Source organism: Anser cygnoides, chromosome 1, assembly GCF_040182565.1.
Source record: "Anser cygnoides isolate HZ-2024a breed goose chromosome 1, Taihu_goose_T2T_genome, whole genome shotgun sequence".
NCBI lineage: Eukaryota > Metazoa > Chordata > Aves > Anseriformes > Anatidae > Anser > Anser cygnoides.
This window is the reverse complement of record NC_089873.1, coordinates 81082212-81109746: the sequence shown is the minus strand read 5'-3', so window position 1 is coordinate 81109746 and position 27535 is coordinate 81082212. Positions and strand designations below refer to the sequence as shown.

Here is a 27535-nt window from a genome sequence, read left to right as displayed (position 1 = left end):
GCAAGCCTCAACATTCATATTCAAGTAGGAAAGAAAAGATTAAATTACCATTGCAGTCAAAATAAAGAGAGAAGTGACAGAGGTACAGTGACAAATGCAGCAATAAACATCATTCAGAAGTCTTTCCAGCCCCATTTGACTGAAAGAGGAGGTCAGCTGGATGATGGAGCCTCTCGTGACCAAAGAAAAGAGGGACAAGAGCAGAACATCCATGGAGCAGAAGGAAGCTGTGCTTTTAAATTTATATAATAAATTAAGGCGATCGGAGAAAATTATATGTATTTGAGAAAAATAATTCATTTCAGTGGTTCTGTGCTATACTATAGATGTAGACAAAATGTTTTCCACCACTGACAGGTGGTTTTATTTAAGTATTCCTACTTCCATGAGAAGACAGATTTCTATCTAAGGGAGAAACCAACCAAACAAGAAAGAACGCCACTGTATTGCCATCAAGGTTCAGTGCATACACAAGATTTCCTTTAGGTCAGCATTGAGCAATTTTTGTATTGTTCCTTGTGACTACAAAATGTTTATAAGAATTCAGAGAAAAGAACAAAAGAATTTGCTATTTCTGGGGAAAAATAAATCCACATTTCTTCAATGACATTTGAAAAATTCTTTGCTAGAATGGTATTTTATTTGCAAAAGCTTAACAGCTGGATACTTGGGTTTGCGCACCTTAGTGGTTGACTGTTTCTCTCTTCCCTATTATAAGTTACTGAAAGTGTGATGCCATTAAAAATGCAACCAGAACAATCTCCTGGGACGGGACTGATCATTTATTTTCACCTCTGTAGAAGGCTGAGCTCACTTCATCACTAAAGAAGTGTTTTCCCTTTCCCTTCCAACACCATTTTCACAATGAGGGTTGGGCAGGTAAAAGAGGTAAAAAGCCAGCAGCTGTGGATTACTTACAGATCACTGTAAAAAGAATCAGCATCAGAGCAACAGCATCAGCCTAATGCCACACGGAACTAAAATACTGTTTTTTTCTGACAGACATGTCTTGCACTGTTCAGCACTGACATTCATCAAGTGCTTTCTGAGGTCACTTAAATGATCTCTTCTTTGTTTTTAAATACAAGGTGCAGTCAAAACTCAAACACTTTACACCCAGCATCTGCCTGGTCTGGTTATGATCACCTTCTCGCAGCTTTCCTTCTTGAGAGGAGGAAGAACGTGCCACCCGAGTTATTCTCCCAACACTCAACTTTTCTACACTAAACCTCTTAGAAACACACAGCTAACGGAAGACATGCAGTTTCTGCTTTTAACCTGATTTTGTCTATAAGCAAAAATGTTCTCTGCCAGAGACAGCGATATTTAGAAGTGAAATGTGTGAAAGCAGAACTTCTCTCCAGACAGGTAATTATTAAACAGGAGTAATGAGTTCCAGGAACGATTTCAGCAAGAGACTGCATCCTATTTTGGGACAAACTCTCCTGATGGCTCGCAACTGCTTCTTCCCCTTCCACACCACACAGATGTTTACAGGAATATTAGCTTCTGTTCTCCTTCTTTAACCATTTAAGTCAAGTGACATGCAACAGACAGCCAAACAAATTACCACATTAATTATTCCAAGTGCTATATAGGTCTGGTCACATTTCTCAGTGTACTTGAAATAAATAATCCAGAAACACTAAAACATATGCATTCATCTTTAGCAAAAGAATTCTTCCCATTTTTCTGGAGGCAAATCTTCCCATTATCAAATTCAAGAGTTTATGTGATCACTGATGTCCACTTAAAATATCGTTTGCAAATCTTAGCGTATTATTTTCTAATTCAGTATTTTCAAATGCAATTATCAAAATCTGAACACCATCATATCCAAAAGATGTCACACACACTTGTTAAATACATTACTTATATGTGCTGTGGGCAGACCAATACAGCTAGTCACTGACTGTATCATGTTGGCCTGTTCGCAGGAAGAGAGAGCAAACCACAAATGCTATTACTGTTACTCTTCTTTCTTTGGTTTATGGCTATTTAGACAGACTGTCAAGTTCATATTTTTAATATTTTTATCCATTTGTGCATATTCTTTTGCACATTTTCCTCCTGTTCAGACTTCACTCCCTACCTGCATTATCTTTTTACTCGCCTGTCATTAAGACCCTGCTGAGCAGTAATGATTTATACTTCAAAATTCACTCTTCTTGTCCCAAAAGAGCATTTACCCCTTTTTCCCATCCACGGGATGTGCATCCTGTTCATCCCATCCACCACCTGTAACCCAGCCACACACCTCACACATCACGGAGCCCCAGGGGTGCCGGGCAGCTGCCACCCCACCACTCTTGGGGCCGGTGCCCCCACGCCGGGTGCTCAGCTGCAAACCCCACACTCTTCCCTGTCTCCCTTCTGGAATCCCCGTACATTCACATGCAGGAATAAAAACGCAAGCCGTTTTGGTTCTGAGGTTCAGGCTGGTTCGTAAGAGCTATTCTAAAATTAACAAAATATTAGTCTTCAAGTCTTCTCTTGCAGCGAGGCGTCAAGCACTACCACTACCGTTGAGCAAGACAGCTGACTGTGGGAAATGCAACTCCCCAGCTTTGCCTTGGGCAAGTTTATACATGTGCTTGGCACAATGCAAAACAGAGTTTATCTTTTAATATAGTAATGTGCTGCACTGTCACCGGTAAAATTAACAGTGCTCTCAGTGCTAACAATACTACAGGTAGCATTACAGAAACCTTATGCCAATGTTCAAATACAGGAGGAAAAAAAAAGTTCTCTCTGAAAAGTCAAAATAAAGCTTTAAAGCAAGCCTTGGTCATTTATTTTAAACCAATCCCACATTAAATAAAACCTACCAGCACATATGATCACTATTAAGTTAATCTGTGTTTGAGTCCTGTAACCTTTACTGAATCAGTTTAAGAAATATATGCATCTTCGATGTCTTTTACATAACAGGAGTCATCCTAAACACAGCTGACTATCAAATGCTGCAGGTGACACAGCCTACATTTAAAGCACCTGTTTTTTAAGCTTATGATATAAAAACATCTGTTCACTTCTTTATCAACATAGTTTCTATGATTATAATAAGTTTTTGTTATTTTTACTCTCCAGTTTTGTTTAGCATTATCTATCGCATTAGAAGAAGAAATAATTACGGAGAGAAAAGAGGAAGGGCACATTCTCATCTGTTTATTTTTATATTTTTTTTTACCCTAAGACCACTAGGGGAGAGAAAAAAAAAAAACACAACAGTCCAATTTGGTTACTTAAAAAACATCCATCCTGCGTGGTTCGGCATTTGAAAGCATCTTATATTGTGTGCATGCATGATACAGAAAAATCTTAAAGCCACTGACAGATCTCCCTCATCCGATAACTCAGAACTGCAGGCCAGTCAAACAAGAGGTCAGTTTTCACCCCAGCCTAAAACATGCAGTCACTACTTGTTACTTCTTCCTTCCTGCTCAACAAAACTTATACCTGTGTATGTGTACATGTATATACACACATACATGTATTAATATATATACATAATATATACATTGATATATACACACACACACAGAACACATGCATTTAACTCACAAAAAAACTGTCTTGCCTTGTAGTCTATCCCTGGCCATACAAACGCTGATAAAATAACAAGAGAGCCCTTCTCAACCACAAGTTTGGGAAGACAAATGCCCCAGACAGCAGAAGTCACAGATCTGCCCAAGCACAGCTCTGAATGAGAACTTTTGCTCTCCGAGACGTCCGCTCCGGTTGCCCATACAACAATTACTCAGATGCCACTAGATCAGATTTAAACCACAAAATACTCCCAGCTCAGAAAGCATGTGTCATACGGCTTCTTAATGTGTCACTTTATAGTGTGTTCAGCCAGGCCCACGAGCAGCGCTTCAGGTTGGACTATTAAAGGTTTCCAGCACTCACTCAGGGATACCCCATCTTTCCTCCCTACGGATCTTTGTAGGCTATATCTGCACGCTTTGTTAAGTAAAGCCTTGTAACATCTCTGAACATTTATTGTGCCATGACTCAGTTAAATTCTGATCAGCCAAGGAGCTCTCAGGCACCGCAGGCAGGTCCTCCTACACGAAACGCAGAGCGGTACGGTCTCCAGACTCCAGAAAGATGATGCAGAAGGGGACAACTTCTACTTCAGCTCTCCTAACACCAGCACACTGCCAAAGCCAGAAATTCCCCCGTTTTTTCAACACCTTCAACATGCATCAAACATTTCAGCTCGATTCTCCTTTAAATTAAAACATTGTGGATCGGAATCCACAACAAGATATAAGAAAGGAACAAAACCGATGCAGCAGAGGCACGGTGCTGCCCCTCATTTTGCCCACGCTCTCTTTTTACCCTCATTTTGCCCTGCGTCTCCTCGGGCTTCCCTTTGCTCCCAGTTAATTACCGAGCGGCACTCGCACAGCACCAGCCGCCTCCACCACCTTCCGCAGGGATACGGCGGGGGGGGGGGGGGGTGAAGAAATCACCTTTAAAGGGCTTCGGGGACAGGAAAACACGCCTGCAAAGTAACCTTTAGTCTAGAAGGGAAACAGCGACGTTCCCGCGGGGCCGGCGCGGCGGAGGCGATGAGGCGGCATCTTCATGGGCACCCGCGGCCGCCCCGACCGGCGGCCGGGGGAAAGGGGGCGGGGGGCGCCCGCAGGTGGGGCTGGGCGGGGAGGCAGGACCGAGAGGGAAGGGAAGGAGGCAGAATACGGCCTCGGCGCTGCCCCGGGCGGAGCCTCGCCGACCCTGGCCTCGACCCTGGAGGTCTCCCTCCAGCCAGCGCTCGGGCTGTAAAAGCCGCGGCCTCCCCTCGCTCACACAAACACACACGGCCCCCCAAAACTTCCAGCTCGCCCCGTAAGGGGGGCTCCCCCCCAAGAAGCCGTCCCCGCCGCGGCCACCCCTCGCGGGGCTCACCCCGGTATTGTTCGCTCCCCGCCGCCGCCCGGCAGCGCCGGCACGGACAAACACACGGACAGGCAGGCAGACAGACAGACAGACACACGGACACCGCTCCCCTCCACACACTTGCACACGCAGCACCGCCCGCCCCGCGGCGGCTCCTCCCGAGCGCTGCCCGCTGGCCTCCCCCCTGCCTCCGCCGCACGGCCGCGGCGCCCGGCCTTCCCCATCGCCGAGCCTGGCTCCGCAGGGACCCCGACCCGGGCACCCACCGGGCCGGGCCGGGCCGAGCCAAGCCGAGCCACCCCGCTCCTCCCCGTCCACCCGCACGTACGCGGCGAGCCGAGCCCGGCGAGGCGCCGCTCCCCTGCGCGGTTCGGGGCTCTGCTGCAATGCCTGCGAGGCTGACTTTCAAAGCCTAACCCGCAACAGCGATCCTCCCCGCCTTCCACCTCGCGCGGCGCAGCCCGGCTCCTCCTCCTCCTCCCCCCTCTCGCGCCATTCATCTCTTCAGCCAAGTTTCTTAACCCTTCTCTCACCCCGCCCGCGGGCCGGCACGGAGGGAGGCCGGCAGGGATGGAGGCAGGGGAGGCAGCACCCCGGCCCAGACCGGACCGGCCCGCCGAGGCTCGCAGCCCCCGGCCGCCAACGTGCTTGCGAAGAACGGCATAACGGGGAAGGGGCTTCTCGTGGTTACCGCTTCTTGCCGGCTCGGCGCTGGCATTTTCCGCCTTTCCTCCCAAAAGCACCAGCTGGAAACTTTTTTGTTTTCTTCTTTCTTCTCCTTCCCAACAAGCCTCCCGGAGCCTCCCGCGGCCCGCCCGGCACCCGCGGCGGCGGCTCCCGGGCGAGCCGGAGGCGGAGCGGGCCCGGTCTGCCCCCCTCCCCGAGCCTACACCGGCCTCCCCCGGGGCCTCCCCCCGCGGCCCAGCCCTCGCGGCCTGCGGCGCCCCGAGCGCGGCCTCGCCTGCCGCGGCCGGGGGGGCTCGGCTGGGGGCCGGGATGTGCCGCGGGGGAGGCAGCAGCTGCCCGCACCCCAAAAAAAATGCGGATCTGGGGAGCCGGGGCTGGTGGCCCCGTGCCAGTAAACAAGGAACGGGCGGCCTGGGACAGAACCTCCGAGAAGAGGCGGCCTCCATCTTGGTGGGTGGCATCCACGGCGGCCTGGAGGCAGCCTTTGCTGAGGGGGCTGCACTGGGGGCTGCTTTGCCGTCAGGCTCCGTGCCCGCCGAGGAGTGGGAGAGCCCCGAGACACGCAGCCGACTTGTCTGCTGAGACTAGACTGCAAAAAAAGTGCGTGACCCTAGTCACATCATCCATGTGCCTCTGCAGTGCCCGTGTTTAAAACGAGTCTCGATGCTTCGCGTGTTGTTTGACATAGGCTTTAGGAGACACATCATACTTCGCTTCTCTTAGATGTTAAAGACTGGAAAAGGAGAAGCAAATTTGTTTATGAATCAGTTATGAACTGTGCGATAATATCTGTGTCAACATATGCCAGTATTTTAGTTCTAAAAGTCATGTAAAATAATTACAAGTGGTACATTCAAACATCTTTTCAGGAAAAAAAAAAATACCGTTAAAGAACATATTAATTTCCACTTTAAAGAAAGCAAAAGGGAGTCACGCTTGTGAAAAGCCAAGTGCTTTAGCTTACAGATACCATGACTGAAAGTAGATGTAGGAATGTGAAGCAAAACCTCTTTTGCTTTGGAATGCACGGATTGTGTACAGGCTTAGAGCAGAGCGAGTAATGCACTACTTGACCTATTTTTTGTAAGCCAATGAAAGATTTAGGTTAACTTAATCATCATGTGATTTTAACCACTTTTTTTCCAGAAAAGCAGCAGCATTTTCTAAAGCTACTGCGTGTCACATTATATATACATGACAGTCTCTTTGAGGGAATGTCTCACAACACAAGCTGATCGTGCTTCCAGTAAAACACTGATTTTTGCTCTTCATTTGCATAGTAGTGTCATTAACTAATTCTCATAAAGAAATGATCTTTAATTTTTTTATTTCTCAAAAAATCTTTATCTCAAAAATGTTTCATTGTTAAGCAGCTGAATTGTCTAGGGGAAAGGAAATTTTCTCATTACTGCAGCAATTTAGCTGCTATTTCAATCAAGAATGTCTGTAGTAGAGACCTCTTTCATTCTTAACCTTAGGGAACTTATTGCATAGATGAGAGACCTACAAAACGAGGAATCCTGAACAAGCAACGGAAAAAATGCTCGTGTGAAATACTTGTTAAAATGCGTTTTGTTAGATAAAATATAGTTGGCTGAGGAAACAAGTTCTGTATGGTAAAATGAGATGAGATTGTATCAAACAATGCTATATATCGATTTAGCAGATTATTTCCAACCCTTAATATTCATATCACACTGAATTTTGCCCATTACAGTTACCTAAAGTATGAGAATCAAAACAAGTTAGGAAATAAATGCTCTGTACAAGTGAAGAACGTACTGCAGCACACAATGAAATCAGTCTCTCAAGAAGTATCAAAGTGCTGATGTGTATTTGTTGGCTTTTTCTCTGCAGTCTTCAACCAAACTTAAATGCACGCTCACTCTCCAAGCATAAAAGATGCGCGTCTACCAATGCACCTACCTATCTACTACCTGGGGGTGGTGCCTGTAACTTCACTTCACTATAGACATCGCAGAAGGAGACATTCTTTCAGTTCTTCAAGGGGAATTCTTCATTATAAGATCATCTGTAAATTGAAGGCCAATTATGACAGGAAAACATATTGGTTTTGGATTGGTCTTGGAAGAATTTTATATTTATAGGGGTTATGTTAGAAATCAATCCTAGAATTGCAAGCATGTAGATCTCTCACCATGTTTTGTTAGTCATAAATTCACATTTGGTAATAACAGTGAACCAATTATTTTTATATTCATAAATATATATAATAATATACATGTGCACTCACACACACTTTACAATTGCTAACCATCAATCTCAAAACAGAAAGCCATGATTTTGATCTATGAGAAATTCTGGCAAAATCTAAATGCAATTGTAATTATTACATTCTTGCAGTTCAAAAAATTAATCTTTGTGACTGTTTTAAAAATGGTTAAATAAAAATCTTGACTTACCCCAACTTTTCCTCTGGTTGCTGTGGTGGCTACAATAATGCATTTAAAATGATGAACAAAGCTACAGTTCCAGTAATGAAACATTGTCTTTATCTTATCTTGCTAAAAATAAAACATACGTCTGTGCCATACAGTAACAAGAAATATATTATTTTCAAAAAGAAAATAAAAATGCCATTACATGATTTCCAAATATGTTAATACTAATTATATCATCTTTAAATTGCATAAAGTGTTTTGAAGAGCTTGGGTGAACTACAGTTGCTTTTATTTTGGTTTTCTTTTCTCAGCCTCTCAAAAAACTAACGGCTCTGAAACTACCTTTTTCAATCAAAATAATTAAGGCCTTGCTTTATGACATGCAATCATCATATGAAAGGCTTGGGACATGGTTGAAAAGCTAGCTAGCTTTACTGAAATTCATTTACAGCCAAAGTCTTACTCTAAAATACTATGTCAGCCTTACATAGACCAATAATGAAATTCCATCCTTGACTCAGCCTAGTTCAATTCATGTAATATGTCAGATTAGCCACTATTTGGAAGGTACCTTCACAGAGGATTAGATCACCTAATATTCCAGAGTTTATGTAGGCACACAAAATAATAATAAAAAAGGCACACAAAATCATCACTATTCAATAATTGACTTCAAAGGAGGTTTGCCTAAATAAGTGTTAGTTGTAACTTCCTCCTCTGTCTGAACAGTGTTCAGGCATGAATCAGAAGTAGGAAAAGTCTCCCTTTCTTCAGTGGTACTGTCTAGGAGAAACTGAAATGAGTGGGAACCGTACTGTGGGAACTGTATCAGAGGAAAAACGTACAGAGTGATGGCTTCTATAGGGCATAGTATATAGCACATATCCCATTTTGTTCATGACAGCAGCAAGTATGCTGTCAGGTGAGGTGGAGTTTAGTTACACGTAAAAGAAAAAGTAATGTACTCTTCATAAAAATGAAAGACATCAAAAGTGTGTATGCTTGTGTTAAAAAGTTACTTTATCTACATTTAAAATGGTAAATATATTAGTGTGCTTACATAATTCATATAATTTCCTCCTGGAGTTGTTCAGTTGTTTTCTGTTCGCTTTTTTTTTTTTTTTAATTACACAGTTTAGTTATGTTTTTACAAGTACTTTGAAGCAGGTCATTTCACTTAGTTACCTTAGCACCTTAGTTACCCTTAGCACCTCAAGTTCTTTTTTTTTCTTTCTGTGTTTTTTAAAAGTAGACTTCAGATCATGACAATTTGATCTCAGAGTAATAAGCAAAGGACCAGATGCTAGAGTCTTTCCAATTACAAAACATTTAAAGACAGCTGTAACATATAAGCTGTCATGAAGTAGTCATATGCTTTCAGCATCTGGTTAGTTTCGGCCATGCCTCTAGTGTACTGTATCTGTTCGGAGGCATGAACTAGAGTTAGGCTTACTTTCCCATATGCATTTCTCGTGTATGTGTGTGTGCCTTTTTTGACAGTACACAGGAACTAACACTTTGGGTCTTATATTTTCTGGCAGGAAATAAACACTACTTTCAGACCCTGTAACACTTTTCATGGAAGAATCGAAGTGGTATACGCTAAGTTGACGTGACTACTTTACAGTAATTGTTAGCATTTTACCAGAATAAAAGACTTGTGTTTTTAGCCAGAAGAACACATCCTGTACTTGTGAATTTTCTGCAATTTCATCCCACTCGCACAATGAAAAACACACTTTTGAGAATGTTCCTTTGATGAGTCACTCATTACTGATAGCATGAAGGCATGTCCAGAAAATGGGTAGCCTTGCCTAGAGTTACCACTTCCAAAATCACACAAGGAAGTACCAGGAGAGCAGGTGTAACAGTCAGTGTGAAAATATTATGACTTGTGGGTCAATGACTTTGCAAAGATAACATTTGAGAAAGATATGTGTGTAGCTGAAACCATTCTGACCATGCAGGTTCTTTCAGACTTCATATTCCTGCTTCTCTCTCCTCTTTTCTTTGACAAACACGTTCCTAATGTCAGCAATAAAGAATTGAATAATAACTGAAGTATCTTTCCTTCTCTGAGACTCAGTATTTAGAAGCTACTGTCAGTACAATATTGTTTCACCAGCACCATTTTTCTGGCCGGCTATCATTAAATCTGGATAGCCCTTTGTCGTGGTTCTCATGATGACACAAACCATGTTGTTGAAACAGTATGTTCTAAGATAAAATGAACAGTACGTACAAATTATACATACGGAGAACAGGCAGTCAGTACCATACTGCAAGGGAACAGAGTTCTAGAAATGACCATTAGGAAGCAGCTAAAAAAGAGAAGCTAAAGTGTCCTGTGTGTTGCCCTTAAAAATAATACAGGTACTGCCTTTTTTTTTTTTAAACAGATGAACATTTTAATTACATCTTAAAATTCTTATATTCTTCAATACGAATGATCTTAAGTGCTCCGACTCAAGTAGATGAAACTGCTGTGATAAGTTAAACTGTGTATCTCGTGTATTTTTATCAATATATTTACCTGCCCATATATTAGCTTATGAACAAGAGGAGGTTTCATGGAAAAATAACAATATAAGATGCAAGTTATTTAATACACTGAAGCCATGGAAGCCACTAACTTGAAACATTTACTTGAGTAACAGAGTCTTAATTTATATTTCTTTTTCTCCTTTTAGAAGAAAAACAATACTGTTTTATCTAATAACAAATAAAAGGAAAACTAGCAAGCCCAGATTTATTTTATCTGATTTCAGTTACAACAGAGGAGAAGATGCTTTTCCTCTGTTCTAGTGGTATGGTGACTGCTTTCACTTTTACTCTGGAAAACAGGAGAAGGACTGTTGGCCTCTGGTGCCATCTTACACACCTTACACACAGCCTGGCCTCCAGCTGCCTCGCCAAAGTGCCTGCCTCCCCCCGCTCCCAGCCCTGTATAGACATGCTGGACATTATCACAGTTCTGAAATAACATGGGGGACTTTAATTTAGCCAGCTCAGTTACATCCTTCATACCTCAGAAAAATGGACTTTTATTGATGAAATAATACAGTAGCAGTGCTTTAAGTGCCAAAGTAGCATCTTGTCTTTTCCATTTGTCTGTAATGTTTTTTGTTCTAAGTTGCTAGTTGTTTTTTCTTTCTTTCTTTTTTTTCATGTGAGAGCGGGAGGGAGAAGTGAAGGAAAGAGAACTCAGAGGATTACTGGAATTCAAGACTACAGAAGGTCTTTATCATATGCTTGTGTCATAATGAAAAGAAAAAATATTGTTTTGGAAAAACCTACACTCAACCAGTTTCAGAAATCACAAAAACATAATGGAAAGCAAAAGCAAATGGACTACAACCCACCATTTCGTAACGTCATTCGTAAAAGCCTTCCAAAAGGTTAAAAAGTTAAGAAATTCTGAAGAAAAAAATTTCTCTACTGAAATTCTCTTTCCCAGTTTCAGAGACTACTGTGATTACAGTAATATCCAATACCTGGATTTATGAATAAAAAACACAGTGTAAATCATGACATGAAGACATGTAGTTGTTTGCCATGACTCTCCATGACTCTCTGTCATTAGGTATCTAAAAAGTGACTGTTTGGAAAATATGGTCCCAGTTCTTAAGGATTAAACATTCTCAAGAAAATTGCTGATTACCTACCTAATGTCACAGATTTAGTCACAAGTGATTACTGGTTCTGTTTACCTTCTGATGCCTAATGGGAAAATCTATTTAAATTGTGCATCCAAAAATTTAAGGAGCTCAAATCACTGGGTCTTGTGCTTATACATAAGTTTCTTACATTTATTTTATGTGTTTTATGGGATTAGTTTATCAGAATCAAATTAGTTGTGGTTTTATAACTCATCCAACTATATATCTTTGCAGAGTGTTATTAACATACAAATATCTAGGTTTTATTAGGAGACATTAGCTTCACTAAATGTTAGATACATAAAAAATCCAGTTTTGATACTGTTGATCATCATACCGATATTTCACATGTGATGTAAAGCTGGCAGATTTTAAAGAGTGATTCAACTCACCATAAAACAGATAGCAACAGATATGTTCACATAAGTTACAACCCTTTCATAGAGGTGGGAAATTTCTCTTGCTACTTTTTATATATATTTTAAAGAACTCAAGATTACTCTTGCTTTGAAAACGAGGGAGTAAGAACATGGCATACTTCCATATATAAAAAGCAGATAGTACAAACCAATGCTATATGAATAATTTTGATTTTGATATGATTGCATCTTTTATTTTTCTTGGATAATGGTGTAATTAAAAATAAAAGCATACATGAAAACGTCTTCTGTGGAGAAGAGAATTCATTACAAATTTTGATGACTCAGCACAGAAAATCTCTGTGTTACATTCTTCATTTGAACAACATCCATTCTGCTGCATTACAATGGCCAACATAACTTTTTAAATGGATAAGCTTGTGTGGAAAAAAAAATACAAAAAAGTTACATTTTGTGAAAAATTTGAAAGGGTTGTTTCATGTTTATTTGGACTGAGAAGCAACATTCAAAGTCCTACAACATTATAATTGTTGCCCACTGTGCAATTTCCCAGGTGGAAAGCCAGGATTTTTATACTGTTCTTGATAAAATACTACAAAAAGCCTCAACATGGAAGCCCTATTACAAAGGAAGGAGGAGTCTGTACACCTAGGAATTCCTGTTCCTTGTTTCCTCTCCAGCCTACCAGATGCATCCCTGAGGAATCAGATCATCGAGCAGCAAGAAAAAAAAATGTTTTCAAGTTGAATTTTATCTAACTTGATGCCGTGAATCATTTTTATTATTATTTTGTGTAAGCAGAATACTTCCATCACATACAATATATAAATGGATCCACATTTTTCTGACAAACACTATTTAAAATTACTCCCCTCTCTAAAATCCCTTCTTTAACGTATATGACATCTAAACCCTTGTTACATCAGTTCTTCAGCACTATTGCCAACTTTCTTAATAGAAGGGTAAGGACTCACACGACTCCTTACAAGTATCCTCTAAAATATGTTGCCTTCTATATTCCTCGTAACTTTTACTGGTCAGTAGCACTATTTACCTAGCAGAAACATATAAAAATGTTAGTTGAAAAATATATGTGCAAAGATAAATGTGTGTGTGTGGTTTGTCAAGGGCAGATTTCAACTCTTGAAAATGCAAACACTTGACAAATATTTAGCATATACAGAATCACAGAATCATCTAGGTTGGAAGAGACCTCCAAGATCACCAAGTCCAACCTCTGACCTAACACTAACAGGTCCTCCACTAAACCATATCACTAAGCTCTAAATCTAAACGTCTTTTAAAGACCTTCAGGGATGGTGCCTGAACCACTTCCCTGGCCAGCCAATTCCAATGCCTAACAACCCTTTCAGTAAAGAAGTTCTTCCTAATAAAGTTGTTTGGTTGATATACGAAAAATTAATTAAATACATAAACATTTCTTCAGTTCTCCAAAGTCGCTTTATATGCTAGTTATTTGTAATTTGCTACTCTTGCTGTCTGATTGATGTTGCTCATATGGGTGCTATAAGAAAGCCAGTAAACAAGCAAGTAAATGATTTTAGTATATGATGCAATAATTTATATGAATTCTTTTTTTTTCTTTTTTTTTTTTGTCATTTTAACAAATAGTTCCATGTGATTTTTAGAGTTATTCCTTTGACGGTAAATAGATTTTATTTATTTCCTTTCTATAGAAAAAAGGAAAAGGCAGAAACAGATTGCTGTGCTATGACCCTCAATATTCTCTACTGAAATTCTCTTTCCCAGTTTCAGAGACTACTGTGATTACAGTAATATCCAGTACCTGGATTTATGAATAAAAAACACAGTGTAAATCATGACATGAAGACATGTAGTTGTTTGCCATGACTCTCCAGCTTTTTCTCAGTTCTCACCTTCTATCCCCCCCAGAAAAATCTTTTTTTTTTTTTTTAATTTAAACTGAAGTGTGGATTTTGTCTATTCCATACCATGAAAAAGACGAAGATACTCAGCCTTTGCTTCTACTGTACAGCTGTTCTGTTAAAGGTTCTGGTAAAGGTTTCCCTTCCTTCTTTCCCGTGTCTCTTGCTTGTGAGTTGAAATATGAATGAACATTTTCAGCAACATTTTCCAGTTCTGCTAGAATGCTTCTGATAGAAGGAAAACCTGTAAACCAGAAGCTAAAAAAATAACCTATACAAATCTTTTCTCAAATTTTTAAAAATTGGAAAAATCAAATTTACAGAATGTTTCACTGAATTATTTTAATTAATTGACTTTTTTGCTGTCTCTTCAGGGGTTTAGTGAAAAGTAGTAATGGTAAACAGTAGTTGCTGGAATCAAAAAAAAAAAAGCAAGAGATGCAACATCACATACAAAGTCTGTTTGCTATATTGGAAAAAAAAAAAAGCTACATGAATGTACAACAAAAAGCATAAAATCCTTAGTGAATTACTGTCTCATTTTACATCCCCATAATCCAGCATCACCAATGTAAGTAAAAGATTTACCACTGGCTTCAGTGAATACAGAATAAAATTTATATATTTTAGGTGTTTTTTTACTATTTAAAATTTTCAGCAACACAGCAATGAGACGTAACCTTCTCCAAAAGACAGGTTCTCATTCTACAGCTATTCTCATTTTGCTAGATCTTAATGTTCTTCTTGAATGCCTGAGGGACTCTATCTTCCTGCTTGGCACAGTTCTAAATTGGCTTAAATCATATTTATCCAACAGTTACCTGCATTATATTTTCAAGGGTAATTTGTGTCCTTCTCCTAGAGCATTTTCTTATGCTCTGTCGGGCTCCATTTTGGCCCTGTTCATATTCAGCATTCCAAAGCTGCCTGTACACAGGATTATTCATTGGCTTGATGCTGGTTTTCATTTCTATGCCGATAAGACACAGACCTATTTGTCAACCAAACCAGCAATTTCAAACTACACTATTACCATATTGACAAGCTGGTGACTACAAAAGCTTCTACAAGCATCAATTTTCTTCACTTAAAATCAAACAGAACAGAGCTGTTCATGACTGGCTCATGCCATCCACCCAAACCCACTTGAACTTCTAACCCATCTTTAAAATTCAACCCAGGTTCATTGGTTTAAAACCTTATGTGTTTTTTGATTGTGAGCTCTTCTTTCATTATTGCAGACAAAAGATTAAGGCTTCCTATTATTAGTTGAAATAAATGTGCTTTACTTATTACTCATTTATGTTTTTATGTTCCCTAGACTAGGATTATTTTAATGCCCAGCTTGTCGATCCAATGATGAGACCGATTATCAAATTTCATTTTGCATAGCAAATTCTGCTTCCAGGGCAGTGTATTGTTACAGACTAATGCACACTTCATACCTGCTGCTCTCTCACAGTGGCTACTATACACCACAAAATCTATTTAAGCTGTGGTTTTGTTTGTTTGTTTGTTAGTTTGTTTGTTTTTTCTGTTGCCCTACCAAGTTTTTCCACAAACTTTGACTTATTAGTAGATACTCATCAGGGGTCTGATCCTACCAAATTGAGTTAATGGAAGCTTTGTCACTGACTCCAGAAGAAATGAGCTGTAAGCTGACATAGCCTCTACTTGTGTTCTTAAAGCTTTAACATGCTGGGTGATGGCCTTCTGCTCATATCCTCTGACAAGAGAACATCATAAGTCTCTACCTTCTGTATAATTTTCAGAAAGACTTGTTGAATCTAAACTCGCAGATTCAGAAACCCTTTTCTGCCCCTGGATCCAGATGTTTGTGCACTCTGGCTATATCCTACATATTGAAATGAAACCTGGGTGTATTCACTATTTCTTAGCAGGCTCTGATTTTCTTCTGAAGGAATCCCATGTGTGACACAACAGGGCCTTCTCTCAGGGTGGCCAGACTACCAGCGCCAAGAGACACAGTTTAGCTGTGTCTGGTGAGGGCCTGAATATGCCACAAGCTGCATCAGGTTTTTCTTGTGTTCTGATGAGTTATGGCTTGTGAACGTGTCTTGGCTGTCAGCTACCAAGGACTAACAAGCCATTTAAATTATTATTATTTTTTTTGAATTATTTGTAGGAATCTGGACTAAGCATTCTCTACTATTCACTAATAAATCAAAAACAAGATAAAACCAAAACTACCTACCAATGTAACCACCCCAGCAAACAAACAACAGTAGTGCTAGCAGCTTGTTTTCTCAGGTAACCTTACTCAAACAAGGTTCTTACTTCTTGGATGGTGCTACTGAAGTCAGTGAAAATTCTTCACAAGAAAACGTACCTTAATTTAAGTAAGAAATGTTGGCATAGCAGAGTTGCCAGTCTACCCTACTGGCCTCCCTGATGGCATGCATTTCTGCTGTAGAGTTGATTACTGATTCTTGTAGTCACTCAGGTTTATGCACATTTGCTCTGATTTGAAGAGAGATCTAGTTTAAACCCTAATATTTCTGGTGATTTAGTTTTACAACCAATATTTTCTGACCTTTTTTTTTTTTTTTAATGAAAATTTGAAGGGTTTTGTCCTCAGGAATTGGCTTTTAATAAAAGACCAGAAATTAGACCTACCAAAACAGTGATTAGAACATTTCCTGAGAACACAGAAATTATGAGGTGAGTAATGGGGAAAGGAAGGATTTATGACTATCTCGCCACTGAAAATGAAGAGCGTTTCTCCTTTACATTATTAGGATCAGACTGCAAAACTTAATTGTTTATTGAATGTCTTTAAAAGGGTGAGATTTGCTGTACAAAGGAGTGCTACTTCTTAAAGGCAAAAGACCAGCTGTAGAACCCCTAAAAGTTGTAGCTAAGAATATGGTCCTACAGGGATTATACTGAAGATTAAAATACTTTGGCTCTAGTGACTGCTGTAATGAGAATATGTATAGAGATAAACTGACAGAGCTGAAAAGTATTTAATTTAGATGAGAGCCTACAAAAATTAATGTGAAAATGAGAATCGCTTAGAGGTAATAGACTGAGGGTACAGGATTCATTTTTGTAAGTGTTAACCTCATATTACAGTGTTATAATGTAATTAAAATGGCAACATTCTTTGTTTTGGGAATTTATTTTAAATTTCTAATTGCTTTATAGTTCCTAGGTTAGAAAAATTTTCAAGCAATTTCAGAGTGACAGAAGTCAAGGATTTTTCACAGCAATACAATGGAATGAGTGAGCTTCATTGTACTGAGCAAAAAGATTAAACAGCAACTTGTTTTAATTGTTGTCATTAAATTAAACTATTATTGAATATTAATATTTGTTCTCATCTGCATTGAATATGAACATAGAAATTCAATGATATTTTTTTTTTCTAATAACCCAGTCCTTAAGAACTTGCCCCAAACTTCGAGCAGCATTGTTGTTCAAAGGCTTTGGCTGAGATCAGAGACAAGAAGGAAAAGAATGCAGACCCCTTCACAATGTCACAATGTTTTTACCTTTGAAGTCTCTGGGTTAAAGGTACGATTACTATTTGCTTAAAGAAGTGAGAGAATGAAGGATAAGATCATAAATTATAATAACAGACAAATGACAAATGTTTTGCATGAAGTGTATTTCACTGTCAGGAGAGAGAACGTTCTTCTAACAGATTTCCGAAGAGATTGGCAATTTATAGAGAGTCAATTAAAGGGATTTAAAACAAAACAAAACAGAACAAAAAAAAAAAACAAACAAAAAATGATTTAACTGGGAATAAAGAAGTCATTCAGATTTTTTCCCTTTATTTTCCTCTACATTTCATACTAATGGTAGTAAATGTGCGCATTTTTATCCAAGTGTCAATAAATCCCCTAGACTCAAGCCTTGTACTGTACATCCGACATCTCCCCCATGAAAGCCTTTCATGAAAGCTTCTCTGTCATTCAAGATCATACTATTCCCTCCTTTATTTATTTCAGTGTCACTCAGCTCCATTCCACCAGCTTGGAAAAACGTCAAGAACTTTTATCTTCAGAGTCAGTTGCCAGTTCTGTTTAGTGAACAAGCCAGCAGGGACCTCTGGTGCCATCAATGCAGTTCAGTCAGTGCCCCTCTCTTTAGGGATGGAGTATATCATTATCCCGGTGGCTGGACAGAAAAAGTTGCATTTTTAGAATAGTTCTCAGGGAGCAGTTACTGGAAATCTCCTCCCTTGAGACAGCCTATTGGCAACAAGTTTTGCTGCTATGACATGAGGTATTGCATCAAGGCCCAATCCTGTCACTAATAAAGTCAGTGGGAAACATGCCATTCTTTTCAAGAGATTTCAACAGTATTATCATAGCAAATAGGAACTAAAAAATATACCTTGCATCTACAAATGCCAATGTAAAGCCATGTCACAAGCAAGAACGTCACTTTGTCTGTTTCCAGACTTTGGTTTAAAGTCAGCCCCTTCCCCCAAAAAATAAAATTCACAGTTAAAAAAAATCCATATTCTTTCTTTCATATTACAGTATTTCCATTTTCAGATTTTGATGTGTTTAAGTTTGCATCTAAAAATGTCAAGAACAGGCTGTTTCAATGTTTGCAGGTTCGCCCCCCCAAAAAATAATAATAAAAATATTTTTCTCTAAAACAAAGCATAGACATTGTAAAGATTTAATTATTTAATGTAAATAATTTCTGATAGAAATGTTTACTTGAACCTCTTCCTTCATCAGCTCTAGTAGGCTTTTTGATTGTCAATAGACACATTACATAGCTGTGCTAGAAAACACTGATTAACTTGCCCAGGTTGAACGGAGAATTCAAGTTTATAGCAGATTCCAGACACACATTTTCTTGGCTGCAGTAACAGGTAACAGTCCCACTATCTTGGAGAGTAAAACTTTCCTTTACAGAAATGACATGGTCCTTGGAGACGTTTTAATTTTTTGTCATCCCCTTCCCCCCCCCCCCCCCCCTTTTGTGTGTGGGTGTGGGTGTGTTGGTTCCTTTTTTTTCTTTTTTTTTTTTTTTATAGGATATTATCGTACTTGGCAATACTGGGTTTAATTCCACTTAAAATGACAAAACTGAATTGTCATCATTTTTAATGGGTAAAATCTACGCAGTTCATCAGAGGTGCTGTAAAACCTAATCAGAAATTAGACTGTAAAGTTAATAGGCCTATATTTTGTATAATGCTATTTTATAAATTTGGAGCTGCAGCCATTTTTGAGCTTCACATACAGTGCAATTAAGCAGTGGTGGAATCTTCAGTTTAGATGAATAACTCACGAAATAACTGGTACTCTGCACTCACTGACTGAGTGGCTGCCTTTTACTTTGAGTCACACAAGATCAAATCAATCAATTCCATGCCTGAGCTTTAATTTTAGTGTACTTACATACTGTAGCTGTAACCCATGGCATAATGTCCCCAAAATTTGTTTTTACACAGCAAGCATTAGGGATGTCTGCAGCACACGGTGTTCTTGTGTGCATCCTCTCCTGCCAGCCGAAACCAATCCCTTCCATTCAGAAAGGAATAAAGGGAAAAATGGAAAGGAGAGGAGAGACATGCTAAGGAAGGAGCTGGCACATACACACATGTAAGCATAAAGTCCAGGCCAAAGTTTCCCATGCCCAGAAAACAAAATTGGAAAATCCCAGGCGGGACTCCTTAGGGTTTTCCTCCTACTCCCAGCACGGGGGGGCTGTGTTTGTCGCTCCCCCAGCAGAAGCAGCCAATCTGGCTCAACATATATAATGTTATGTAATGCTGAAAGAGCCACTGCTGTTGACAGTGGAGGATGAAAAGGCGGCAATAAGCAGATAGCTAACCTGAATTCCCTATACTGAAATGATTCACTTCTAATGGCAATTTGCACCATTTTAACTCCGAGTACCTCCCACGTACTGATTATACAGTGTTACTATAAAACCTCAGGGTTCATCTGCAGAAACGTTTCTTACACTGGAGTTCTCTGTGGAGACATTCTTAGAAAAATTTGTATGAGAGGGAGATTAAATAGATAAGAGCATAAAAACAGATTATAGAATACATAGTCTTGTAGATCGGCTTCAACTGGGGGGCAGAAGCTTAAACTCCTTCTACTCCTGCAGATCTCTGTAATACTGGACAAATTGCTTAGTCTCTTTGCACCTCAGCTTCCTAGATTTGAAAGTAAAGTAGTATCTTTTTCAACTCTTTCCCTGCCTTACCTAAACACACTGCAATACTGCAATGTTTCTTGCTTTGTTAGAGACACTGGCAGGCTGTCTAGCTATGGGATCTGGACATCAGTTCAACCTCCTAACATGAAACAACTAATTATTAATGTATTCACATTTTTCCTTTTGGATCTGATTTGACTTCTCTTTTCCTATAAATCCTGCTGTTCATACCAGCTCTATTTCCATCCCAAGAGAAAATAAACACTATTTGCCAAGAGCAAAAGAGCAAAATCAGGATTTTTTTTTAAACAACCTGATAGAAAATGTAGCACATTGGAAAAAAAATAAAATCTACTTTGAAATAAATAAATAAACAAACAAAGTGTTATCTCTTTATATTATTAAAGCCATTCCCTGAAGTAACCTTTGCTTATACCGTTAGTGCATGGTAATGGAAAACAAGGTGAAAGCCCCTGAAAAAGTACTTAAAGCAATAAATCTGCACAAAGAATACACTTTCTCTCTATCATAATTACACAGTTAAGAGGCCTTTGCTTTACTGGCAACAATTCAGAGCAACAGATTAATGCTGTCATCTTGTAGCTACTATTATAGAAATCACAGTTACACAATTTTCAAAGTGAGCAATTTTATGAAGTTAATTATAAAACATTGTTTATAATTTAAACCACACAATTAATATTATTCATAGGCAAGCATAATGGACCCTTTGTGTTGAATGATACTTTAAAGAAAAAAATATAACTGATTTTGCAGCTAAAATGATTGATTTATGAGGTAAAATTAAAAATGCTAAATATGTATCACTTGGCTACTCACCGGCTAAGTGGATGGGGGTAGTATGAGAAATGTCTATATATAACTAACTGCAGTGTGTGAGTATCAAGGAATCAGAGAAATTATTTAAAGTGAAACAAGGGAACTAACCTAGAAGTAAATGGTGAAGATTTAAGAAAGGCAATTGGCTATCAAGGGAAACTAGGCAAGAATTAGATCTTCTTGCCTGTAAAAATCTTCTCTGATGTAAGGTAATGGAAGCTTCATTCTCTGCAAATTTAAAACAGATGAATCACATGCTATCAAACTGAGAGTTGACATTCCAGTAACATTCTCATTAACATCTTGCCTTTTAAGTAGGTGGTGGGATTTTAAATGGTACCTGGTATGAGTAAGGGAAACTACCTGCCTCTAATGAAGGAAGGACCTCTGCTGTACCAAGGGACCCGACTTCTTGATACTTACCAAGAAGTACTGGAAGTACTTTCCATTTTTAATTCATTTGAGGAAGAAGAAAAAAAAAAAAGACCCAAGTGATGTCATTACACATGATGAATGTCACATCAGTTCACAGGCAGTTCCATTAAGAAGCTTTACACCAAGTAAAAATTCTCAGTTTAAATAAAAAACTATGCCCTACTGTTCTCTAGCTTTTATGGTGACAAATTTTAACTCAACAACAGATTGAAGAAGTCACTTGTTTTATTTCACCACATTTCTTTCCCTGAACTGATAGTTTAACAAAAACATATAAAATCATATTAATGTAAATGACAGATTTGGAAGAAACACACTGAAGCAATCCACTAAACTTGTTTGTTTGTTCCCCCCCCCCCCCAACAGGCTCTTCATTTACACTAACCAAAGGAGAATCTCAGTGAGTCACCATTAACTGAATTCTACAAACATCCCCCTATCCCTTATTTAAACCAGCCTGCTTCAGAAAAAAAATATATACACATCCATGAAACTTACCCTAGTAAAGTACAGTTTTTCCTGTCAAAGGGCAGAAAGAGGTGCATTTAGCAAGCATGTCTATATAATAAAAATTTGATCCAAATGTCTCCATATCAATAGTTCTGGACTGAAGCCCTAAAATTAAGGAAGTACCACATTTCTCTGAGACAGTGATGAACACTGGGCTGTAATCTGCTTTTAGGCTAAAACAGGCTAAAAAATATTTTTTCTAGATTGATAACTGCCACATATTTTGAAACAGAAGCAGCACGTATGGATCATACATTACCTTGATTTTAGATACCTGTGTCAAAACATCACGAAGCAAAAACTTTGCATCAACACAGAGTTTTTTATCCCTGATGATCCATACAAATCTTGTAATTATCTGCTGTTGAGCATTTGTATATATTCATCTATACTACATAGTTTTGCATATAAATAACATACGTAACATATATAGGATATAGAAAAGCAGTTGTATTTTCACTCAGATCCACATTACTGCCTATTCGAAGTTACGTTCTAGCTGGTTAAGTAGTAACCATAAGTTCATTTTAGAACTCAGCTTTGCATTTGTGATCCATTAACTCACTTGTCAAAGGAACTTGACCCTTCTCCCACCTGAACATTGACATACATTACAGGCTTCAGCTCTTCCTCTTTTGTCTCAATTTTTTCCCTCATACCTTATCAACTTTCTATCTCATTTTTTTTCATGGATTTTCGGTCACAAGTCTATAACGAACTTTCTGCATTTGAGTGTGTTTATACTCTTATGCCATGTGATGAAGTAACATTGTGAAATTCCAGAAGAAAAAGCAGACTAAGTGTACAGTATATCAATAATGTTTATAATATTTCATATATCAAACGAAATGGAAGTTCATAATATGCTGACACTATTGCCTTTTCTTTGGTACCTTGCAGCTTATCAGACCTGTAGCCACCAATCGGAAATGTCCATACTTACTGACAGTTCTGTTCACTCACTCTACTGGCTGAGATATGATTATAATCTCCCCAGAGAAAGAACAGCCACTAAGCACAACTTGATAACTAAGAGAAAGGAAAAGTTCCATTTATCAGTCTAACAAAATACTAATGTAAGACCAGTTTACAAGTAAATGGCCGTAGTTGTGAAAAAACAACAACAAACAAAGCCACACCACATGCTCCCCTAAAAAAGGTAATGTATCTACTATTTTAGATTTCATTTGTTATTGAATAGAGTACAGTCTACTACAGATGACCTGGTGGCCTTCTAGGATTACAGACTAGAGCACGGGCTATTCAGCCCAAAGGTTAGGGCCCATGTCCAGAACTGGGAAAGGAGCCGAACATTCATAGCCAAAAATCAGGGTCCAGAAAGTCAAACCAAGGGTCAGCAGCCAGAGATAGGAATAAGCATCGACACTAGAATCATGAGCTAAAATAAGAAACCTACAAGAACTAGTACAATCACAGGGCACAATGCAGAGGTGTTTTCAAAAGTGTATGTTGCATGATGGGATGTGCTCAGGTTCTGCCTCATAGACCTGCTTCTGAGTGACCAGCAGATGTGCTCCAGCTAACCCCTTAAAAAGGGCCCAAACTGCTGAGAACCTGATTAACTGCTGCGGAAGAAGGTCTTATCCCAGATTAGCAATACAGAGGATAATGTGAAGATAAGGCAGCCATGTATCAGTGTAAATGGTGCGTGCAGTATATATTTGCTTTAATCATGCTGCAAATAAGCCAGCCATCTACCAGTCCAATGCTGGTGGATAAATAGTCTGCATTAGCCAACGGGCATAGTAAGTTAGTTGAGTGTTCCCACTCGGTTCTCACAAACTTGACGGCTGGCTTTAGTGGATGTACTCGTGCAGAGGCTGAGCCCGCATAAAAATCCTTCTCTCTGCATCACAACTGTGATTAGTCTTAAAACAGACTCTGGGTTAAATGAGCTCTTCTTTGACCATTATGATTTGGAGAGGAGGTACTGAGGACCTGACAGTGAGGTGGAAAAGCTTAAAAACCTCTTGGGATTTAAAAAAATAATAATAATATTCCTATACCTTAAGCATATCTACAAGAAAATCCAAATGGATAGTAAAACAAGCACCACTATCTTGTTGCATCAAGATACGTGCAACTGCAGGCATTTTTTCCAGGAAATATAAAGCAAGTGAGCTAGCTTTCTACCCTTCTGAACTGACGAGGTGTTGAAAGAGATGGAAACTCTTTTCTCTATATTATACCTGTTGGATAGATTAATAGAAGGCTACTATTACTGTTACTGCTGATGCAGCAAGTTTCAGGAGCATTACATCTGCATACCACTATTAAATTAATTACTAACATGCACCTTCAGAATCTGTTAAAAGGAATGAATTAAAACAAACAGATCAATGTTGCACTAGCATGAAACTTCTGAGTTCTGATAAGCCTTTGACCTTCCTAAGACTTAGTATTGCTGCAGAGAGCAGTGCCAAATTGTCAGACTGGACTTCCACCTGTAATTTTGTACGTGTGAAGCAGCAGTGGAGGACGTTTTTTACGCAACAGGACCCAGAGTGAAAAGTGCAGATTAGAAGATAAAGGATAAATCCTCTCCCTTTGGATTTCCCCAGTGAAAAGTTTGCTTTACCTTGGGCTAATACCTTCACCCTGCCAAATCAGAGGCCTTTATGCTACTGGGCTGCTAGCATGCAAGGAAGGACAGCTCTCCCTTGTACACTTCTTGCAAGGACCAGGAGAAATCCAGGCCCTGCATGCTCATGGGCATAGTGACTCTCTCGCTCCTTAAGAATGCAGTTTTCTCAAGGAAAGCAGCAACTTCTTTGCAGAACAAAGCAGGTTGGAAATCAAAGAGGAAAGTCTGAAGAAAGTCTGAAGAGGAAACAAGGCTCCGTCATGCTGGATTGCATTAGATTCAGGGGAAAGAGTAGCTTCTTCATCTGTTCCTAGGCAGTGCATAGTGCTTTCTAGATTCAGGTGGAAATGAACTGTCCACGAATGAAAAAGTAAAGCTAAGGCAAGTGAAGAAGGAATTAGTTGTGGCTGGAGTTGGAGGGCCTGGTGTGCAGGAGCATAGGTTACTGTACAATAGGTTTTGTGAGGGCTGGCACAGTGACCAGTGTGAAGGACTGCTGCCTGTGCCGTAGAGAGAGCCCAAGGGATGGGGCAGCCCTCATGGCCCTGAGCAACCAGCTCAGCAGCAGAGTGATCCAGGACTGTCCTGAACCCTTTAGTGTAGCATCCTAGGTCCAAGTTCAAATTCCTTCCTGCCATGGCTCCAAAATTCAACTACCTCTGACTGAGACATCAAAACCAGCAGCTATGAAGCACATCCCCCTAAGAAGAAAGGGTGGAATGGGCCATGAGCTTCTCATGAGTTTTGGAGCCACTGCTTCAGAAAAGCTGCATGTCCCTGACTGGGGCATTCTCCACTGCAGCAGTGCAGCTCCTTACCATGATAGTTCCCATTAAACTATTGTAAAATATTAAATTTAGATTAGGTATATAAGGTATTTTAGGCACCTAAGAAATTAAATATGCAAATATTTTGCTGTGGGTCAGACCAACAGCATCTATCTTCAAAAAAAAAAAAATCTTGAGGATTTTTTTTTAAATGACCTCACCCTATTTTTCCACATGAAAGAAAAATATTGTCTGACTTCCTTCATAGCATATTCTACATCTTATTGACAAATCACTTATGACACTAATTTATTAGCATAAAAATATTACTACACTCAAGACAGCCTGCTTTGATTTACTACACCGTATGTTTTCATATGCCAAGGTCCTATCATCTCTGCTTGATCATTAAAAGTTCCATGGCTTGCCTCTCTTTCTTTTTTTTTTTCTTTTTTTTTTTTTTCTCTCCTTCTCTCAATAGACAGAGTTTTGCCCTGTTGCCTTGGCTAAAATCCTGAGTATCAGACTGGCTTTGCAGCTCAGAAGCTGAACTGATGTATAAGAAACACAATATGGGTTTTTCAGAGCCACATTCTTTACAACAGCACCTTGCCACTAAAGTCTGTGGCAAAGTAGGGAGAAAAAGAGGTGTGTAAATACAGAAATGTAAAATTTAATAACAATTAGGGACAAGATGCTTAAGGTGCAACATGTTTTCTATCCTATTTATGTGCAAATTAATTCTATTACATGGGGAGGAAAGGGATGAAGTTAAATACACATATCACTGTTGCATACATGTCTCAGGGGGGATTTCTGCTTATTTCTGCTTACCATTTTGTGCAAACGTTAGCAGCCACTTCACATAAGCCAGACCCTCTGTACCTAGAGACACCTGATGAATCCCATGGGAGGCAGAGACATGGAGAAACATAGGAGTGAAAGCCTTTTTGGATTTGGCATCATTTTATTACAAAGGAGATGGCTAGCTAATCTGATAAATTGCTGTTCCAGGATCTTTTCTCTTTCACAGATGTGCCTCCACCTCTTTCACTTCACTATGCCAGTCATACACAGCTAGTGACTGACTGCTGATACTAGCCAAGGCAAGTAACTCCTGCACTGCTAATATTACAGGCTAAAAGAATCCACTCAGAAAGCATATCAAATATAGAGAACCGGAACTAACATTCAAACCTAAGCTGTATCCTTCACATAAATTGATCTGGTATTTTGAAAAAGAAATCAAAGTCTCATTGACCTACAGCTTGTGGCTCAGATGAAATCCATGAAAAATCAATTGGCTTATATTTAATTCAAGGCATTGTTTGTTTTGATTTTTGAAGGAAAAAGAAAAAGATACATCTTAACACTCAAGTTAACCCATTATTTTATCCACACTCCACTACTTCAGCCAATAATAACTGAAACCAAATAAGCCCAAACAATTTCACTATTTAAATGAGCTATATAAGTGGGATATGAATAAAAAGTTCAGAGACATTTTTAAATCTTTCATGCATTCTCAGATATTTTTATGCACATTTCAGCAAATGCAACTTTAGCCATAGCAATAAATTTGAACACCCACTGTTGGTGTAATGTGTACCTACTGGACTCTCAGCCAGATCAGACCATGCTATAGTTTATTTCCAAAGAGTATTTTCTCATTTTGTCTGAAAAGTAAACAATTCATTTGCTTACAAGGAAACAAGTTTGTCTTTGAATAGAGAAAATAAAAGCACAGTGAAGGTATACATTCTGCATAGGAAATAGCACAAAGTTTTTGAAATATAAAGAAATATATCAAAACAGTATATAGATCTAAGCACAGTTCATGTAAATAAGCAAAGGCTAACTAGCTAGTGATGGTTTAAGTCACATTATGAAACACACCTTATACATGCAGGCACGCACCTTAAAAGCTGCAAGGAGTACACTTTCTTATTGGTTTGGATCTCCACGCTGCCCATCAGGAGGCTGATAACATACTGACATGCCCTAATGTTCTCCCTCCTGTCTCCCATCCCCAACAAATCTTACAGCGCAATATATACCCAGCTGCTTCAACCTCTTATTCTGAGACAGAAGCTTTAATAGGAACTTTGTACACGTATATATCAAAAAAGTCAGCACATCTTGCTGTCACATACTCTATGCATTAGGAAGCTTATTCTGTCCTAGGACTGCTGAGATATTTGGCAAGACAGACAGCCAGTCTCTGTGTCTCTGTGATGGCGTCTGCACTACTGCGGATTTGTCATGTAATTCATTGA

The 27535-nt window shown here is 39.3% G+C and overlaps 2 protein-coding genes across 27 annotated transcripts in view; one reads left to right on the top strand and one right to left on the bottom strand.

Moving 5' to 3' along the window:
- Positions 1–27535, bottom strand: part of NRIP1 (nuclear receptor interacting protein 1) — a 112255-nt gene that overhangs the window by 71052 nt on the left and 13668 nt on the right. For 7 of the 26 annotated variants that reach the window (XM_048052922.2, XM_048052915.2, XM_048052924.2 and 4 more), the window contains exon 1: positions 5237–5370. The exons of 5 other annotated variants lie outside the window; for them this stretch is intronic. The gene's annotated coding sequence lies outside the window, so the exon portion shown is untranslated. Of the gene's footprint in view, positions 1–4481; positions 4842–4917; positions 5109–5174; positions 5390–5441; positions 5739–27535 lie in introns of those variants that run through there. 14 more of the 26 variants (XM_048052918.2, XM_048052907.2, XM_048052925.2 and 11 more) reach the window with 9 other exon arrangements.
- LOC125180811 (basic proline-rich protein-like) lies at positions 4581–10274 on the top strand. Its single transcript, XM_048052945.2, has 3 exons — positions 4581–4790; positions 4880–6195; positions 7453–10274. The coding sequence occupies exons 1-3, from the start codon at positions 4581–4583 to the stop codon at positions 7565–7567; spliced, it is 1641 nt and encodes a 546-aa protein (XP_047908902.2). The 3' UTR covers positions 7568–10274.